Here is a 20,791-nt window from a genome sequence, read left to right on the forward strand (position 1 = left end):
GTCAAAATCACCAGTCATGAGACTTATCAATATCAATTTATACAATTCACTGGAAAAGGCAACACAATCACCACTGTGGTATCCCTGACAAAAAAACCAAACTCAAACTAGTCATGAAAAAAAAAATTAAACAAAGGAAAAATGAGTGATATGCTATCAAACATTTGAGTGGTACTCTGCAAAAGTATCAATGCCATGAAAGAAAAGGAAAGCCTTTCAGTCTTTGCTTTCAGATTGTCAAAGATCAGAGGATACTAAGGACACATGACTATTAAAAATGTAACATGGGCCAGGCGCGGTGGCTCACGCCTGTAATCCCAGCACTTTGGGAGGCCGAGGCAGGCAGATTACAAGGTCAGGAGATCGAGACCATCTTCGCTAACACGGTGAAACCCTGTCTTTACTAAAAACACAAAAAATTAGCCAGGCGTGGTCACAGGCACCTGTAGTCCCAGCTACTGGGGAGGCTGAGGCAGGAGAATGGCGTGAACCCAGGAAGTGGAGCTTGCAGTGAGCCAAGACTGCGCCACTGCACTCCAGCCTGGGCAACAGAGTGAGATCCTGTCTCAAAAAAAAAAAAAGTAACATAGGATTCTAGAACAGAAAATGGACATTAGTGGAAAAACTGATGAAATTAACTAAAATTTGTAGTTTATTGTACTGTATCACTGTTAATTTCTTGGTTCTGATCACTATACAATGGTTATATAGGATGTTAATATCAAGAAACTAAGTGAAGAGTATATGGAAATCTTTCAAAATGGTTTTGCAACTTTTCTCTATGTCTAGAATTTGTTCAAAATAAAAAATTTTGAAAAATTGTTTAAAAACAAAATTTAAACCTTAAAGCAAAATAGTATCAATGTGGCCGGGCGCGGTGGCTCACGTTTGTAATTCCAGCACTTTGGGAGGCCGAGTCGGGCGGATCACGAGGTCAGGAGATCGAGATCACGATGAAACCCCGTCTCTACTAAAAATACAAAAAATTAGCCGGGCGTGGTGGCGGGCGCCTGTAGTCCCAGCTACTTGGAGAGGCTGAGGCAGGAGAATGGCGTGAACCCGGGAGGCAGATCTTGCAGTGAGCCGCGATTGCGCCACTGCACTCCAGCCTGGGCGACAGAGCGAGACTCCGTCTCAAAAAAAAAAAAAATAGTATCAATGTATTATTATGGGACTTACAATAATGTGAAGAAGTAAAATGTATGACAATAACTGTACGAAGAATGGAAGGAGGGAAATAAAGGTGTTCTGTTGTGAAGTTCTTAGGATATATGCAAAATAATACAATATTATTTCAATGTAAAATGTGTCAAGTTCTGGTATGTATGGTAAACACTAGGGGAAACACTAAAAAAAAAACCCACAAAGATGTGTAACTAATATGCCAAAAGTTGAGATAAATGAAACTTTTATTTAAAAAATACTTAATCCATAAGAAAGCATGAGAGGAAGGGAAAAAAGGAACAAGTGGCTGTCAGGCAGGATAGAAACACAAGACCTAAGTATATGCTGTTTACAAAACCCATTTTAAAAAGATAGAAAAGGTATACAATGCAAGCACTGTATGACACTGTTGAATGTAAAACATTATCAACCACCTTGACCTTGTTGATAATTTTACAATCCTCCAAAAAACAGCAGAATATAGTCTTTTCAACTGCATTTAGAGTACTTATCAAGACAAGCCCTATTTTATAAATCAAGGCAAAAAACAAATCTGAAAATCTCTCATATATTTGGAAACTGAACAATTAACTTCTTAATAATCCATGGATCAGAGAAGAAATAACAAGGGATATCTAGAAAATATTTTGAATAATGAAAAGACAACCTGCCAAAATTTGTGTGCTGCTAAAAAAGTACTTTGAGGGAAATCTCTAGCTATGAAATAGTTATATAATGAAAGAATAAAGGCCTGAAATCAATCTAAACGACCAACTTAAGAAAACAAACCAAAGCATATTAAACCCAAAGTAATAAAGAATTTAAAAATAAAAACACGAAAACATAAAAACAAAAGAATTTTTAAAAGATAAATAAAATTGATACACATCAAGCCAAACTGATAAGCAAAGAGAGAAGGCCCAAATTACCAATTTCAAGAATGAAAGGGGAACACCACTCTATACATATATATGTGTATATATATATATACACACACACACACACACACATATATATATGGAACATTAGGCCGGGCGCGGTGGCTCACACCTGTAATCCCAGCACTTTGGGAGGCCGAGGCGGGCGGATCGCCTGAGGTTGGGAGTTCGAGACCAGCCTGGCCAGCATGGCGAAACCCTGTCTTTAATAAAGATACAAAAATTAGCCAGGCGTGGGGGCAGGTGCCTATAATCCAGCTACTCGGGAAGCTGAGACAGGAGAATCGCTTGAACCCAGGAGGCCGACGTTGGGGTGAGCCGAGATCGCGCCATTGCACTCCAGCCTGGGCAACAGAGCGAGACTCTGTCTCAAAAAAAAAAAAAAAAAGGATAAGGGTGTTTTTTTTTTTATATATGTATGCATGTATATATATGTGTGTGTATATGTATACACATATATATGGAACATTAAAAGCATAACAAAAATATGAACTTTAAGCCAATAAAATCAACAAATTGTACAAAATAGACAAACGCCCTGACAGATCAAACTACAAAATTTCAATAGAGAACAAATAGAAAACCTGAATAACTATATGTCTATTAAATAAACTGAATTCGAAATTCAAAACTTGTCCATACACATAAAGAAAACCCTAGTCCCAGATTGTATGGCTGATAAATTCTACCAAACATTTAAGGAGGAAATAATACTAATTCTGCACAAACCCTTCTAGAACATAAAAGAGGAAGAAACATGTCTCAACTCATTCTATGATATGAGGACAGTATTACCCTGATACCAAACCATGACCAAAATTTTTAAAAAAGAAAATAAAATTACAGATCAATATCTATGATGAATACAGATAAAAAAAAATCCTTAACAAAATTTTAGTAAATTAAATCCAGAAATACATAAAAAGGCCCTTTGAAAATGTACCTAGTAGGCAATCAAAGATTGGTAAATGAGTAATTTAGGTTTGTTTCACCGTTATAAACTTTCCTTTACTCTTACTTGACTCACATTTAGGATTCTTATATTCTAAAATAACTCTTGTTCTTTATAGGGACATTTTTCAAATATTCAGAGTTTAACTCTATAAAAATCATAGCAAATCTTATTAAAATACATTTGTAAAACTATATGATTAAAAAGAGTTGGAAATAATTGTCCCACAAGTTTGAACAGATTTAGAGAGGTCAGAATTTATAACAGAACATTATTTATACTTGTCTTAAAAGCTTAATTATCCCTTTTCATTGCAAAGACGGATTCAGGGGCTCTTCTAAGCAAGTGTTTCTGCAACTAAGGGACATGGACAAGTGACAATGTTCCTCTGATTTTGTAACATGTTGTCTTTAGGGTACAATGTCTGTCTCCCTCTCTTTCCCATACCTCGGCCACATGGAAAGTAAACTGTCTCCTTTGATCCTATCAAGTCCTTCTAAAACAGTTCAAGTGCCATTTTTCTGTGTTCCTTTTTTTTTTTTTTTTTTTTTTTTTCCCTCCTGAGACAGGGTCTCTGCCACCCAGGCTGGACTAAAGTGGTGAGATCACAACTCACTGCAGCCTCAACCTACTGGGCTCAGGTGACTCTCCCACATCAACCTCATGAGTAGCTGGGACTGTGGGTGTGTGCCCAGCATGCCCAGCTAATTTTTTGTAGAGACAGGGTTTTGCCATGTTGCCCAGGCTTGTTTCAAACTCCTGGGCTCAAGTAATCCACCTGCCTTGGCCTCCCGAAGTGCTATTCTGTGTTCTTTTTTTGCCTCCTTTAGCAATAATAACTTCTCTGGGTTTTTGTTGTTTAGTGAAAAGCATGACAATTTCATAACAGTAATAAGTAAAGAGTTCATTTGTAGGTTTCTAATGTTTCTTGCTGGTTCCCAGTCAAAAGGAGTTATTTATTAAGAACTATGAATTTCCTTTACTGATTTATCTTTCCTGCTAAAGTAAGTTACTTATTAGCATTTGTACAAACATTCAAATGAGATTATTAAATAATGTTACCTGAACCATACAAGCAATTGTACCACTCCTGGCAGTCCTGAGAGAATTTCAAGAATTTTAGTGATCACAAGTTACAATTTTAGTTAATACTGAAAATATTACTGAAATATTATAATGCTGTACTAAAATAAAATATATAATACTAAAATCATGAAAATACTATAGTTTTTATATATTATAAAGTTATAGTAATAATACCATAATACTATAGTACTAAAATATAAAATAAAAATAGGTTAATAGTACTGAGCTTTATTAAATTTCCTTCAAGCCACATTTATTGAAAGCCTACCACTTAATGTCTAAAAAATTCACAGAAAAATTACATAATAGGAGTTAAACTAAATCTCTAAGGTCAACTTTTTGAAAAAGTTGCTGACTCCGTTCAATATGTTTATATATAGATATTAATTATATACACATGTATATGTTGGTTATATGTAAGTCATTTGACTTATGATAAAATATAACACCTCCATATTGCAGAATAGTAAGAAACTGATTTTGTTTTCAATAAATGTTACTGAGTCAAATAGGTAATTTTAAAAATGCTGATTCTTAAATGTAAATTTAAGGAGGTGAAAAAGCTCTATGATGAAAACTGTAAAACAATGAAAGAAATTCAAAGGGACCAAAAAATGGAAAGACATTCCATGCTCATGAATTAAAAGGATTAATATTGTTACAATATCCACACTATCCAAAGTGATCTACAGATTCAATGCAATCTCTATCAAAATGCCAATGACATTCTTAAAAAAAAAAAAAAAAAATCCTAAAGTTCATGTGAAACCATAGAAGATTCTAAATAGCCAAAGCAATACTGAGCAAAAAGGACAAAACTGCAGGCATCACACTACCTGACCTCAAAGTATACACAAAGTTAGAGTAACCAAAATGCACAGTACTGGCATAAAAAGACAATAGATCAATGGAACAGAGTAGAGAACCCAGAAATAAATCCACATATTTACAGCCAACTGATACTTGATAAAGGAGCCAAGAATATACACTGAAGAAAGGACAGACCCTTCAAGAAATGGTGCTGAGAAAGCTGGATATATATATATATATATATATATATATATATATGCAGAAGAATGAAACTAGACTCCTATCTCTCACTATATACAAAAAACTAACTCAGAATGAATTGAAGACTTAAATGTCAAAAACCAAAAATATAAAACTACTAGAAGAAACATAGGGGAACTTCAGGACAATGGTCTGGGCAAAGATTTTATGGGTAAAACCTCAAAAGTAGGGCAAACCCAAGCAAAAATAGACAAATGGAATTATTTCAAAGTAAAAACTTCTGCAGAGCAAAGGAAACAAAGACTGAAGAGACAACCTGCAGAATGAATGAAAATATACGCAAACTACTCATCTGACAATAGATTAATATACAAGAACTCAATAGCGAAACAATAATCATTATTATATGATTTAAAAATGGGCAAACAATCTAAATAGACATTTCTCAAGATATATAAATGGCCAAAAGGTGTATGAAAAAATGCTCAACATCACTAATCATCAGAGAAATGAAAATCGAAAGTACAATGAGAAGGTATCTCAACCCTATTGGAATGGCTATCATCAAAATGACAAAAAAAAAAAAATCATCACAACAACAACAAAAACAGACTGGTAAGAATGCAGAAAAAGAAGAACTCTTATACACTGTTGGTGGGTATACCATAAATTGATACAGCCACTATGGAAAACAGTATGAAGGTTACTCAAAAAACTAAACAAAAACCTATCACATGACCAAATAATCCGACTACTGGGTATATATCCAAAGGAAAGGAAATCAGTATATCAAAGAGATATCTTCACTCTCTTATTTATTACAACACTATTCACAATAGTCAAGATATGGAATCAACCTCTAACAACAGATGAAGAAAGAAAATGTGGTATATATACACAATGAAATGCTATTTGGCCAAAAAAAGAATAAAATTCTGTCATTCACAGCAACATGAATGAGCCTGAAGGACATTATGTTAAATGAAATGAGCCAGGCACAGAAATATAAATACTGCATTTTCTCGCATGCTAAAAAAAGTTGATCTCAAAGAAGTAGTGAGTAGAATAGTGGTTACTAGAGGCTGAGAAGGGTGGTGGGGGTTGGGGAGCAGCGGGATGGGGAGAGGTTGGTTAATGGACACAAAACTACAGCTAGGAGGAATTCTATCTGTTCTAAATTCTATTGTTCTGTAACACTGTCGGGTGACTTTAGCGAACAATTTATTGTATATTTTCAAATAGCTAGTAGGGAGGATTTTGAATGTGTCCAATGAAAAGCAATGATAAATGTCTGAGGTGATGGATATGCTAATTACCATGATTTGATTATCACGCATTGTATACATGTATGGAAACATCACATTGTAAACCACAAATAGAAACAATTATTATCTCTCATACATATGAATGCTGTGAGAATTGCTTTGTAAATGAAGAAAATGATCTGGGTTCTCAAAAAGCATATACTTTAATATATTAGAGAATTTTCCTAAGCAAAAAAGGTTATTTTGACAACTAGACCCACATGAAATTGTATACTACATAAATATGTAGCATTTTATTGAACCTATAATGTAGGTAAAACACATTTTTAAAAATACTCCAACTTCTTATAAAGAATAATAAATAAGGGAAACTTTAAAGAAAGAGAAGAAATCCTAAACACACAATTCAGAGAGAAAAGAAATCACAGGAATATTAGCAAAATACAAAATGAAGTTTATATCTGGTTTCAATGAGCAACAATTTCCTTCCCAGAAAAATAAAATCCTTTAAAACTTCACTGTCTAGAGCTGCCTGAATAAATAGATTCATTATACAAACTGTCTATCTGGTGGCCCCTGCTCTAATCCACTCATAAACAGAGAATATACAAAAGCACATCTTTTAACAGGAAACTCAAAGGAACCAATCAGTTGGGAAAAGAGGTAAAAAAGTGCTTATTTCCTGTTGTCCCTCTGAAAATATGGGTTCTTGACTGTCTTTGTGTAGAGTGAAGAGTCTTTTTCAAGATTAGAAATGGAGAAAGAAGGAATGACAGGAAGAATGGAACACTGATCTATAAAAGAAAGCAATGACTAAGGTTTCAATTTGTCTACTTAACCCAAAAAGAGGGGACATTTACTTTGTCTATGCCTTAACATACAAAAGAAGAAAAGTAAATGAACATTACCAAATGAAAAGTTTTCTTAGCTACTTTCTGATATATTATCTCTGGCTCTGAACAGTCTGTTCCAGTATCTTTTTACTGTTTTCTGCCAATCTTTACCCATGTGAGTACATATCACTGGTATGAAATCACATTACATTAATAAAAATGCCATTAATGCTTAAAAGGATAAATGTTCTATTTATTTTTTTCTTATCAAGGCAACAGCATAGCCCAACCTTGTGTACTGGTTAAATTCTAATTATATTATTTAAACTAAGTAGTAGGCTCTATTTTGAAAACTCCTAATTTTAAAAAAATTATTTTTATTTTTTAGAGATAGGGTCTAGCTCTGTTGCCCAGGCTGAAGTGCGGTGGCGCAATCATAGCTGACTGCCCAGCCAACTCCTGGGCTCAAGGATCCTCCTGCCTCAGTCTTCCCATTAGTTGGGATTTGAGGTGTGAGTCACAGTGCCCAGCTAAAAACTTATATTCCTCAAATATACTGATGAATACAAACTGGATGGCATGATTTAAAGTGATATATTTATTCAAACAATGAAGAATAAGCATCTAATATAATATAAATTTAATATATATTTATAAATAATGTAGCTCTAATATGCATAAGTGAAAGTTTAACAAAATTATAATTAGCATATATTTTGAATTAAAAATTCCCTGTTATGGGTTTCTGCAGTAAGTCAAATTATATTAAAGGTGTTTAACACTTTAAAAAATGTCAAATTTCCATTTTACTTGATTATTAAGCACAGGTCTTATTTTATAAACATTCTCCAAGGAGCTCAGAACTTCTTTTAAATTAAAAACCCATTAAAGCAAGATCTACATCACAGAAAATAACTATTTCTGTCTTTCCGTTATAATAAAAGATAGCTCTCAAGAATTAAAAACAAATACATAGTGATCAGGAAACTGCAAATCAAAACTACAATGAGATACCAATTCACACCATAGAATGGTTATAATAAGAAAAGACAGATAATAACAAGGACACTGAGGATGCAGAGAAATTGAAACCCTCAAACACTGCTGGAGGGAATGTAAAATGTTGCAGTCCCTTTGGAAAACAGACTAGTAGTCCCTCAAAAAGGTTAAACATAGAGTTATCATATGACTCAACAATTCTACTAGGTATATACTCAAGAGAAGTGAAAACAAATGTCCACACAAAAACTTGTACACAAATACAGAACTATACTCATAACAGTCAGAAAGCACAAACAACCCAAATGTCTGACAACTGATAAATGGATAAATAAAATGTGGTATACTCATATAATGAAATATTATTCAGCAATAAAAAGGAATGAAGTACTGATACATGCTACAACCTTGATGAGACTTGAAAATATGCAGATTAAAAGAAACCTGTCATAAGAGACCACGTATTATATGATTCCGTTTATAGGAAACATCCAGAAAACACTAATCTATAGAGACAGAAAGTAAGATTAGTGTTTGCCTAGGGTTAATGAGTTAGGAGAAATTAGGAGTGATTGCTTAAGGGTTCAGATTTTCTTTTGGAGGTATTAAAAATGTTCTAACATTATCTCTGATGCTTACATAAATCTGAATATTCTAAAAACCACTGAATTGTTTATTTTTAATGTGTAAATTGTATGGTATGTGAATTATATTATAATTAAACTGTTAAACCCAATTCTCCCCCGCAATCTTGTGCAATGACTTTCAACTGCAGTTGCACATAAAATAACGCAGGCTGCTCTTTAAAAGTACAGACCCTGGACCTACCAGAGAATCAAAATCTATGGGGGTGGTACCCACTTTTCTAGATTGTGGGGAGAGTACAGTGGAAAGACCAAGACTTACATTTCAAATTCTGACTCTGCCAACCTAGAAGCATGATCTTCAGTAAATTACCTAATTTTTCTACAGTGTCAGTTCCTTCTTCAGTAGCATGGGGAAAATACCTATTTCATTGGGTTACTGTAAGGATATAAGATAGTATATTTAAAGTATACACGGACAGAACAATGTATAGTATTATGATTCATGTGCTCAAACAACAGCCATTCTTATTATTATGATGTTATTTTTACTAACCTTTATTTTCTTGTTCCCTATAAACAGATGACCCAGACTTCTGCATGTTTGCCCCAGATCCATGTATCTAAGTTAAACTTTATAAATCATAATTTCTTATGAAAAACATTAAATTATACTTTTAAAAGCAGTTTACTTTCTGATGCCCTGCTTAGAATGAAATAAGCAACATTTATGATAGTACCATTTTTACAGAAGTACAGCAATTACAAAAACACAAACTTTAGTAATGTCACTAATGATGGGAAGGAGCCCATTAACAAATTCAATGGCTGTTTTTAAAATTACGATTTAGGAATAAAGGTCAAAAGATTAGGTAGCCACAAATATAAGCACATAATTACTTAAAATATGCCAATTTTAAAAGATACATTCACTTTTTAGTAAAAATGCTATCTATATGCTCAAGAACATATATGTATGTTCTTAATTCCTAGGTAATTTGATAGCATTGCTATGGAAAAAGTCCTTAGAGACTTGTGAATTGAAGCTAGACTTTTAGGACTGAGTGTCACACACCCACAAAACAACAAGAACAAAGACAGGAAATAACTTTTATATTTCTATGTAGAAATTCAGCATTTATTTCTCCAATTGCCTATAATTCTATTCCACAATGAGCCATAACATGCAGGTCAAATTTTGACTAAATATGACACTAAAACAAGTCATTCAACAACCACATTCCTATCTGAAGACATGGAATGGAACATTTTCACCCAGAAATTCCTGGGAATATTTTAATATCTCGTGAGTAAGTCATACTCTACAGTACATTACTTGAGAAACCTATCATAAATTTTCTAAACACAATAAACCAGAATTTAATTAATATTTGGATTGTCTAGTTAAATGTAACAAGTCATACCTAAAATTTAAACCACATCTTTTTTTCAACGCTAAACAAAATATTAAAACACCCACAGAATATCGTATCTTTGAAAAGCTGCAAAGCCTAAAAATCAGAAAGTTTATCACTCATTATAAGACCAATGCTGAAAGCAACAGTATAATCTTTTTCTCAGAATAAAATAAATTGCCTTTAATACAAAAAGAAAACATCCTTTAAAAAGCTTCATAATCAACCTTTTATGACAATTTTTACAAATCTTATAAAAAGGGCCCACAAAGGCAATACCTTTATCAATTTTTCAAAACTGATGTCAATGGATTACTATATTCCAAATGTTTCAGAATGTTTTTCCATAATTAAAAATGCCAGAACTAATTTTTAATTTTTTACTGACATGTTCACACGTTTATATTCCCTATTTTTTTCTCCTCCTACCAGCCTTTAAAAAACATTTTCTTTGTTTTAGTACAAGTTAGCTTTATGTGAAAGACTGGAATGAAAATTACCAAAATGCTAACAGTGCTGCATTTACTACAGGTGACGTTTCTTCTACCCTTCTAAATTCTTGTGTTATTTTTAATAAACATGTAAGTACTTTCAAGACGCAAAAAAAAATTTTTTTTCTATTTTCTTATGACACTCCTCTTTTGTAAGGCTCTGATTTGTCAAACTTTTGTGGTAAATTAGGTAGAAAGTGATGTGAATTTAAACATCTTTCAGATAAAGATGGAAAAGTCACAGAATGAGAAAATGTAGTTTCCATATATCTAATAAAATTGTATCAACAGATAGTTTAAAGACAGGTAGCAACAACTTGAAAATTAGGCAAACATCTTTTCTTCTTTAAATTTACTTATTCTCCGATGAAAGTTAAAGATTAGGTTTGTGTGGGAAAGATCTAATTATATCTATTTTCTAACTCACTTTTTAAGTCTATGAAACAATTTCAAGCTGTGTACTATTAACAGTGCTGAAAATGGAATAAAGTAAACCATAAAGAAGTTGTAATTTAAAAATAAGCTGTTTTTAGGCAAGTATCAGGCATTTTTTGATATGAAAAAGCACTCAAAATTATTTAGCATAACAAATACTACAAATAATAATAATCCAAGGCCTCTTACCAATTTCAGCAGGTAGTTGTTTAATTTTGTTCTCTCGAATGCTAAGCATGCTGAGTTTTGACAAGTTTTTGATGTCCTTTTCCACAGTAGTTATACGATTAAAGCGAAGGTAAAGAGTGGTGAGAGAATCCAGCCTATACACCACTGAAGGAATTTCTCTCAGTTTATTATGCCGTAAATCAAGCATCCGCAGCTTCTTCAAGTTATCAAGAGAGTCAGGCAAACTGGTAAGTGAATTTTCACTTAGAGCCAGTGTCATGAGATTTACTAAACATCCCACCTCTGCTGGGAGGGACTGCAATTTGTTACTGTATAAATAAAGTTCTGTTAATTGAGTCAACTCTTTGATTGATGATGGCAATATGTGTATAGATCTCTTGGATAAGTCCAAACGCATTGAATTCTCTTCCCGGCATTTGTTGAGCTCTTTAATCACCTCTGCATTGCTGGATTTTTTTCTAGTCCCAGGTGCTGGGTTTGGCCGTTTGATCGTATTGTCAACTGAAAATGCCACCCCTGGTTGGGCAGCACTGGAGTCCTTCTTTCCATCTTTGGCATCTTTCCCTTTGGTCTTAGGTTCTTTTTCTTTGCTCTCCCTCCCAAAACCTCCAGAGGCTTTTGCCTCCTTTTCTCTTTCCTTGGCTGTTGGTACTTTGGGATCTTTTTCTTTAGAGTCTTTTTCTTTTCCTAAACTACTACTCATGGTGACTCAAGCCTGGACAAAAACTACATGAACTCCTTTTATTTTCCAGTAATTGAATTCAAAGATGAAGAGACAAAGATCCTACACAATCAAAAAAGTACTGGCTTGAAGAAGTTATCAGCATGGAGTAACATCCATCTGTTACATGTTGGATCTAAAAGCGCTATGCCCATTTCTGGTCATTCATTCCAACTGGTAAAACAGTGCTGGTCAATCAATAATTCATTAGTTCCTGAAATATAATATAGAGAGTATTAAATTACTTTAGATAATTTATATTAAGTAAATAGGCTCTGAAAAACAATAATATTAGAGTTTGCCATTTTCCTATGATTTCATTCTTAAATATTTATGAACATCCTTTATATGTAAAAATCCATTTAAAACTACACAGCTTAATAAGGCTGGCTCTACCTTCAAGAAACTTGCAATCTAATAGGAAGAGGTAAGAATGTAAGTTACTTTAGTAGAAAATTTTGTAAGAGCTAAAAAGTGGAAGAAACCACAACAATAAGCTTAATATTTATTAAGTGCTTTCTGAGGCATTATTCTGAGGAATTCACATGTATTAATATAACACATACAACAGTCCTATGAGATACACTGTTATCCCCATTTTATACAAAGAAACACTAAAGCACAGAAATATTTTTAAGTAACTAACTTTGAGATCTTGGAAACATGATGGAGTCAACATTCCTAATTAAGTAGTATGTGCTCACAGCCTATGTTCCTAACCCACTACACTAAAACAGTTCTATCTACAATTAATTGGCAGATAGCTTTAGATAACAGAAAGGATTTCAATGGTGGTGACGACAAAAGGGAGAGCAGTCTGGCAAAAGAAAAAAAATGAACAAAGTGAAATATGTATGAAACACAGCACAGGTGAGGGAAAGGGGCATTAATAATCTGTACTTTAATAAGCACTCTACATGATTCTGATGGAGGTAGATCTGGGGATCACCTTTGAAAACCAGTGACAAAGGGCAATGTCCAATGATGTGTATATTCTAGGGACTGAAAAAGTGAGAAAGATCAATGTCACAGGGTTCTTAAAAGCAGAAAGTCTGCTGGTAAAATGACAGGCCGAAAAGATTGGCAAAGGACAAAAAGATTAGTAAAATATTTATGGAAGGAATCAGTCCTCCTTAAACATTTTGAAATTTAAAATTAGTAATTCTTATTTTGTGACTCTATTGTTGACTCTATTTAACTAACTGGTAATTATTTGGTACTGGAGATTAAAGATAAAGTAACTTCTTACCTGACTAGCTTAAGAGGTTAAAACAGTTATTAGGATTTTGTCAGACTACCAAAAGGATGTGATAATGTTAAGTGCTAAGGATTCTGCTAATAATTTATTTTTACAGGATGTGAACCCCACTCTATATACAAGCTTGTAGTTTAATTAGACAGCCAAAACACTCACATACAACAAGTAATTGATAAGACAGTATATTATTAAATCCTTAGGCAAGTGGCATATGCTATAGGACTTTTGAGAAAATTTGTATCAGTGAGAATGGTTGAGAAAAGCATACAGGACTTAGGCTAACTAGTCCTGGATAATGGGTTGTGTTCAAGCAAGTAAAGGAGAGGTGGCAAAGCATTACGGATGGGTGGCATGAAAAAGAAAGTTTTGCCTAGAATAGGGAGTGGAGCTTAGTTTGCACAGGACACTGAAAATGTATCACTTTGCTGAAGCAAATGGTCAAATGTGCAGAAATAACAGGAACTCGGGTAGAGGATGAATAATCTGTAAATTTGAAACTGCACAGTATGAACTTTACTGGTATATAAGATTCTACAATTAAACAAATATTTCATTATTTGCTAGCACACCAAGAGAGCTCTATTACTACTCACCCCTTTCAAAAAAAAGAAAAAAATTATTTTGCACTACAATGGAGAGAAAGAAAAACTCTAGAGATACTGATTCAGAAAATAATGCTGATAAGCCAATATGAAAGTACATTTACTAAAACCATATAACTGTGAATAATGGAAAGTATGCATAGCTAAAGGGTTACAGGCATTGCTTATCAATTTGTATTTAAGAAATGTCATTATATCAAGTTTCTGGAAATCAAGTTTCTATTTAGCAAGATATATATATCCTAAATTTAGAAGGACACCTCCTATATAAGGATCAAATGAGATATATAAGGTGTAAAATCACATATATTAAGTACAGAGGATAGAACGAAACTATCCCTATTAAAAGGTAAGAAAACTTGGAAAGAAATAAAAAGTAAACTTTTCTTTTTCTTTTTTTTTGAGACAGAGTCTCGCTCTGTCGCCCAGGCTGGAGTGCAGTGGCACAACCTCGGCTCACTGCAAGCTCCGCCTCCCGGGTTCACGCCATTCTCCCGCATCAGCCTCCCGAGTAGCTGGGACTACAGGCGCCCGCCACTGCGCCCAGCTAATTTTTGTAAAGTAAACTTTTCTAATGATAAAAACGAAAAAACAAAATACATGACCTGACATATTTGTTTAAAAATACAAATTCCCAGGCTCATCACAAATCACTGAATCAAAATTTTAGGGAGAGGGGGTCTAGGTATTTTATAAAAATAAATGCCTCAGCAAAAGCTTATCAAGTTTGAGAAATACATGATACGACCAAATGTAAGATCTGAACACCAGTATATTTAATATTATATTTTTCAAATATAATTAAAAAACAATGAAGGTTGAAGGAAATGGGTGGGTCAAGAAAGAAACTGTATTAATGAAAATATAAGTTATTAATAAAGTTCCCATTGAAATCTAAAAGGACTTCCCATAATCCATAATACTATCCACTGTATCTGAAATTCAGACTGATACTTGAACTGTCTGATGGGTTTACTGCAGTGGTGATGAATTTGAACTAGTGACCCACAAACTCATCCTGTAGCTCTTGTACCTAATGAGATTTGCTGATATATATAGTTCAACAATAGCTCATAAGAAATATAATTAGTCAGAGAATAAAGCTTTTGACCTTGACAAAATCACTATCCTTTACTTAAGGGAATTAACTAACCAGCCAGACTTAGCTATTAACTAAAAATTTTTCACATCCAGTAAAAATATTTTTGGCCAAGAGAACTAACAAATTATCTGACAGTCAAAAATTAAGTTCTGGATCTAGTTCAGACCTGAATCAGATGACACTGTCAAATGTTTTAGATAAGAAGACATATTGGCCGGGCGCGGTGGCTCACGCTTGTAATCCCAGCACTTTGGGAGGCCGAGGCGGGCGGATCACAAGGTCAGGAGATCGAGACCACAGTGAAACCCCGTCTCTACTAAAAATACAAAAAATTAGCCGGGCGTGGTGGCGGGCGCCTGTAGTCCCAGCTACTTGGAGAGGCTGAGGCAGGAGAATGGCATGAACCTGGGAGGCGGAGCTTGCAGTGAGCCGAGACTGCGCCATTGCACTCCAGCCTGGGCGACAGAGCGAGACTCCGTCTCAAAAAAAAAAAAAGAAGACATATTGAGATTAATCTTTCATGTTTCTTGGAAATAAGTTATTTATTTCATAGTTGTTTTTTAATCACTTCAACTCCACTATGTTTTGGGGGAAGGCTATATTTGCACACAATTTGAATCTTGTACTCACTTAGGTAATAGAATACGCAGTACCCAGTCTCAAAATGCTTGAAATCTAGTGATAAAAGCATAAAATTGCATCAATAATTAAGCTGAGGCTGGCAAGGAGGTTTTTACACTGGGATCTTTACTACCCCAGAGGACTCTTTTATTCACCTCCACCTAATAACTACCGCATATGAAGCACTTGACATGTTAGCTCCCTTGAATACATTAAACCATTAGTGACCCCAAACAAAAACACTAAAAATTTGGCCAGGCGTGGTGGTTCACGTCTGTAATCCTAGCACTTTGGGAGGCTGAGGCAGGCGCATCGCTTAAGGTCAGGAGTTCGAGACCAGCCTGACCAACACGGTGAAACACCGTCTCTACTAAAAAATACAAAAATTATCCGGGCGTGGTGGCGGGCACCTGTAATCCCAGCTAGTCGGGAGGCTGAAGCAGGAGAGTCACTTGAACCAAAGAGGCAGTGGTTGCAGTGAGCTGAGATTGGGCCGCTGCACTCCAGCCTGGGCGACAGAGAGAGAGTCCTCAAAAACAAAACCAAATAAAAAGTACAAACTTAGTGGAGCTCTGAGTTGATACCATTTTTCTCTGGTATATAACTATATTCCAAATTATGAAAACTCTGAATTTCAAATTCCTAAGTAGAAGAATTCCTCTAGTCCCAATTTACAGATGAGAAAACTGAGGCACCAAAGTCAGATACCTACCAAGTAACTAAGGAAAAATTCAAAACCAGGTCAGCCTGGTCAGGACTCAAAAGCCCAGATATATTCTTTCCCCATCCCATGTTGGATTTCAGAGCTAAAACATCCAAATCATGATTATATGAGGGTGGTGATTACAATTCATTTAGGCTTCTAATAGCTTCTAAGTCAAGGGTGAGCAAACTTTTTCTGTAAAGGGCCGGATATTAAATACTTGAGGCTTTGCAAGACAGACTGCTTTCTGCTGCAGGTACTCAATTCTGTCAGTTTAGCATAAAAGTAGACAATATGCAAATGAGTAAGAGTGGCTGTGTTTTAATAAAACTTTACCAGAAACAGACCTCAAACTGGATTTGGCCATCAGGCCATAGTTTCCCAAGCCCTGTCATAAGTCAGTGTCAGGTTTTAAATCATTCCTTTCAGGAACTATATTTTTATGCAAATTGGACACAAGAAGTAAAAAATGTAGGCTGCCAAATTTGGAAAGGCTGGTTATTCAAATTTAGTAATTTGGACTTTATCATGCAGACATCATGATTCTTTCAACTCTAATGTTCCAGCAGTGTACTCTTAGGGGCTGCCAAGAGTAAATATAAAAAGCCAATAAAGGATCCCTGAAGGAGAAGAGGCTATGATTACAGTCATATTTTAACAAAATTTACCTGACAATGTTTACAATGATTGTAAACAGTCAGGACTTCAGAAAGAAGGCAGAAAATTTAAAAAGCAATAATAATTTCGTGTTTAATCAGTGCCAGACATTTTCAGCAAGAATTCCCTAATGTTCAATCATTGCCAGACATTTTCAGCAAGAATCATCTGGTGAGCTTAGAAATCCTAACCCCTAATCCAAGAATGCTAACAAAATAAATATCTGTGGTAGGGAACAGTAAACTATATGTTTAAAGAGTTTTCCAGGTGATTCTATGTAGAGCCAAATTTGGAAGCCACTGCAACAGTCCATGCCAAACATGATAAAGGTACAATCTAACTATTTTTAGCTACAGTACTTTGGAATTTTGTAGGTTCACTTTAGGTTGTCTCAATGTTTAGAGAAATGCTACTGGCATTTAATGGGCCAGGTCTGGAGATGAGAACTATCCTTGCATACTGTACAACCTTCGAATACCTATCAGATATATAACTAGGTGAAATACCTGTTTATAATTTTGAGCACCTAGAATCTAATTCCATTTTACACAAAAACTGCAATATTTTTGCACTATTCTTTAAGACTTATTTGTTATTTCTGATGATCACTGATACTCATACTGATCTTGGTATCCGAGTCACAAATATAACATGTCTGTATCAGTTTGCACTTCTAACAACCACATTCATGAGGACATATGTACAAACTTTTGCTCTTCATTGATTTCTGGCATTGTGTCTGAACACTTAAATACTGAAACATAAAATGCATAATACATTGTTCATTTTTTTCTAATATCATTGTGCCTAAGCATTTACATAACATATAAAATGTACAATATTTTTCTTATATAAATCCTTTAAGAAATTACATAGATTTTTAAAAATAATGTAGGTTACTATCATTTTAGAAGAGTAAGGAAGTGTTACAGAATGTTGCATAAATGGGATATTAGGTCTGATGTACTTCAGAACAATTGGTTTAAACTACAAAGGTACTAGGAAAATATAGGAATAATTCTAGAGACAGAAAGCAGTTGGGGATGAACAGGAGTAGGGAGAAGGAAGGGATTCAGGGTTAATGTCTGAGTTGTCGGCTTAAATCAGGTGGAGGCAGCATGATTATTCAAGACAGGGAACACAGAAAAAAGAAAATTAGTAAAATTTTGAACAAATTTATACTGAAATTCTAATCTAGTCCACACTTGAAAATGTGATTTTAGAATAGAGGAAGGAGGTCTGGGCTAGAAATAAAGATACAGCTTTGGTGTCAACGGCAAAGGTTTCAGATGAGACTATCCACAAAATGCATGCAGAAGATGATACTGGTACTCTGGGGAAGATAAATATTTAGAAATGCACGGATGGGCCAAGTGCAGTGGCTCACGCCTGTAATCCCAGCATCTTGGGAGGCCGAGGCAGACAGATCACAAGGTCAGGAGATCGAGACCATCCTGGCCAACATGGTGAAACCCCGTCTCTACTAAAAATACAGAAATTAGCTGGGCGTGGTGGTGCACACCTGTAGTCCCAGCTACTCAGGAGGCTGAGGCAGAAGAATCACTTGAACCAGGAGGCAGAGGTTGCAGTGAGCCAAGATCGCACCACTGCACTCCAGCCTGGCAACGGAGCAAGAGTCCGTCTAAAAAAAAAAAAAAAGAAATGGATGGAAGACAAAGGCCTCAAAGAGAAATAGAAGTACACATAAACTAGGAAAGGGTATTGTCAAAGCAGCAGCCAATTCATCTATTTAAATTTTAGAAGGAAGGAGTAGTCAAAAATACGTAGCATACTGGCAGAAAACTTAGCCTTAGAGAAGAAGGATCTTTTTTCCTTACAGTTAAAAAATGAGAATGGATTCAGCTACAGACAAGTTTGTTTGAAGGGAGGAGGAATAAGAGAGAGTTAAGTGGGATTATCATCTCCAGTTACATACAGAATCATATTTGTTTGGTGAAACAGAAGCAAATTAATTTGTTGAGAACAAGAAAGGCAAAGTTTGCTAAGGGGTTGATGAAAGAAGTACAAAGGAATGGATGAGGACATAGACCAGAGATAAATAAAATTGCTGAGTCTGATAAATTTTGATATCATTAATTTGTAGTGGCATCCATCTCCAAAACTGTATTTGGCAATCCAAATTGTATTCCTAAATTAATTTAAAGTTGAGGGGATTCACAGGGCAAGTGTGGTAGAAAAATAAGGGACCAGACAGTACAGTTTGGGCTGGTAAGGAGAAAAAAGTGAACCTAATAAGCCATTAGTTTCTTAGATAATTAGAGGAAAAGGGAGTGATCAAGGAACTGGAAGAGTGACTTGGAAATTGTGTGTAGGGGGTGGGGGGTCTTACTGATTAAGAATCTGATATTCTTCCTGCAGGAGAATTTACATTTATCTACAAACATACACATGCGGCATTATACACACCAGGTAAAAAACGATGTTCAATTAAGTCAAAGAGTCATTATAACAGACGAGCATTAAAAAGCTAAAAAGATAGTAAATTATGGCAAAACAAAGCAATAAGCTTTCAATCACAACAGTCCTAAGAATTTGAGAAGTAAAGAAATGAGCTGATTTACTCAAGCACATATTGGAGTCACTGAGTTGCTGAAACTAGAATACAGAGCTATTGATATTCAGGGCACTATTCTAACCAATCTTGCTGACTACAATAACATATTTTATCTCGAACCATTTAAATGGCATGAAAGCATGGAACAATACTACAACCAAAGGTACGCATTTATTAATATTGCTATTTCCAAACTTAAATACAAAGATCAGCAAATTATAGAAAGAAAATACCTATCAAGTTAATGATTAGGGCAAATGTCCAATAAAGAGCTTGTTTTCTTCATCTCTGAACAAAGCTCCAGGTTCACCAGAAAAGGTACCCTGATGTCTAATTCTGCAGGTCAACTAAAACCTTTTCTTTCAATTAAAGAGGCTACAAATATATCTAACTTTCTTATAAGAAGAAACTACTTAGGAGATATTTCACTGGCAATATATTAAAAGAAACATTAAAAGGAATACTTTGTTACTAAAAAAAAAAAAAAAAAAAGGATTTTTCCTAGGGCCCAATCATTTATTTTTTCTTTTATTTCTCATAAACATGAAATACATAATGATTATATAAGGTAACGGAAGCAGACAATCTAAACCCAAGCAGATCAAGATAAATAAGATTTAAAACATTCATTTTATACAAGACTATCTTTTTTAACATGTAAGAACAGTTTTCAAACTGGAAAAGTCTTAAACTTTTTATTCCACAGTTTCAACATATTTTAGGACAAGAAGCACAAGAAGCACTGCTGTGAAACACAAAGGTTTTTTAAAAAGCAGCAAAGTATCACAGGACATTAGGCAAAGCAGCAGAATTGCAAGCAGTTATATCCAAAGAAGCAGAGTGGTCTTAAGGTATGAAATATAGTCAGGAGTTTGAGACCAGCCTGGCCAACATGGTGAAACCCAGTCTCTACCAATAATACCAAAAAAATTAGCCAGGTGTGCTGGCGCGCACCTGTAATCCCAGCTACTCAGGAGACTGAGCAGGAGAATCACTTGAACCCGGGAGGCGGAGGTTGCAGTGAGCCGAGACTCCAGGCACTCCAGGCAGAGTGCGGTGAGCACCATTGCACTCCAGCCTGGGTGACAAGAGCGAAACTCCGTCTCAAAAAAAAAAAAAAAAAACAGACGTGAAATGTAAAAAACCTGTTGGATCCACAGGAGTCATTTCAGGCAATCAGGCACATACAG

General features: G+C 34.8%; 1 protein-coding gene across 1 annotated transcript in view; it reads right to left on the bottom strand.

The window, feature by feature from the left end:
- Positions 1-20,791, bottom strand: part of SHOC2 (SHOC2 leucine rich repeat scaffold protein) — a 93,143-nt gene that overhangs the window by 35,972 nt on the left and 36,380 nt on the right. Inside the window, exon 2 of the mRNA XM_032177955.2 lies at positions 11,363-12,297. Within this exon, the coding sequence (XP_032033846.1) occupies positions 11,363-12,065 (703 nt within the window). The 5' untranslated portion in view covers positions 12,066-12,297. The remainder of the gene's footprint in view (positions 1-11,362; positions 12,298-20,791) is intronic.

This window comes from Hylobates moloch, unplaced genomic scaffold (assembly GCF_009828535.3).
Source record: "Hylobates moloch isolate HMO894 unplaced genomic scaffold, HMol_V3 SCAFFOLD_3, whole genome shotgun sequence".
NCBI lineage: Eukaryota > Metazoa > Chordata > Mammalia > Primates > Hylobatidae > Hylobates > Hylobates moloch.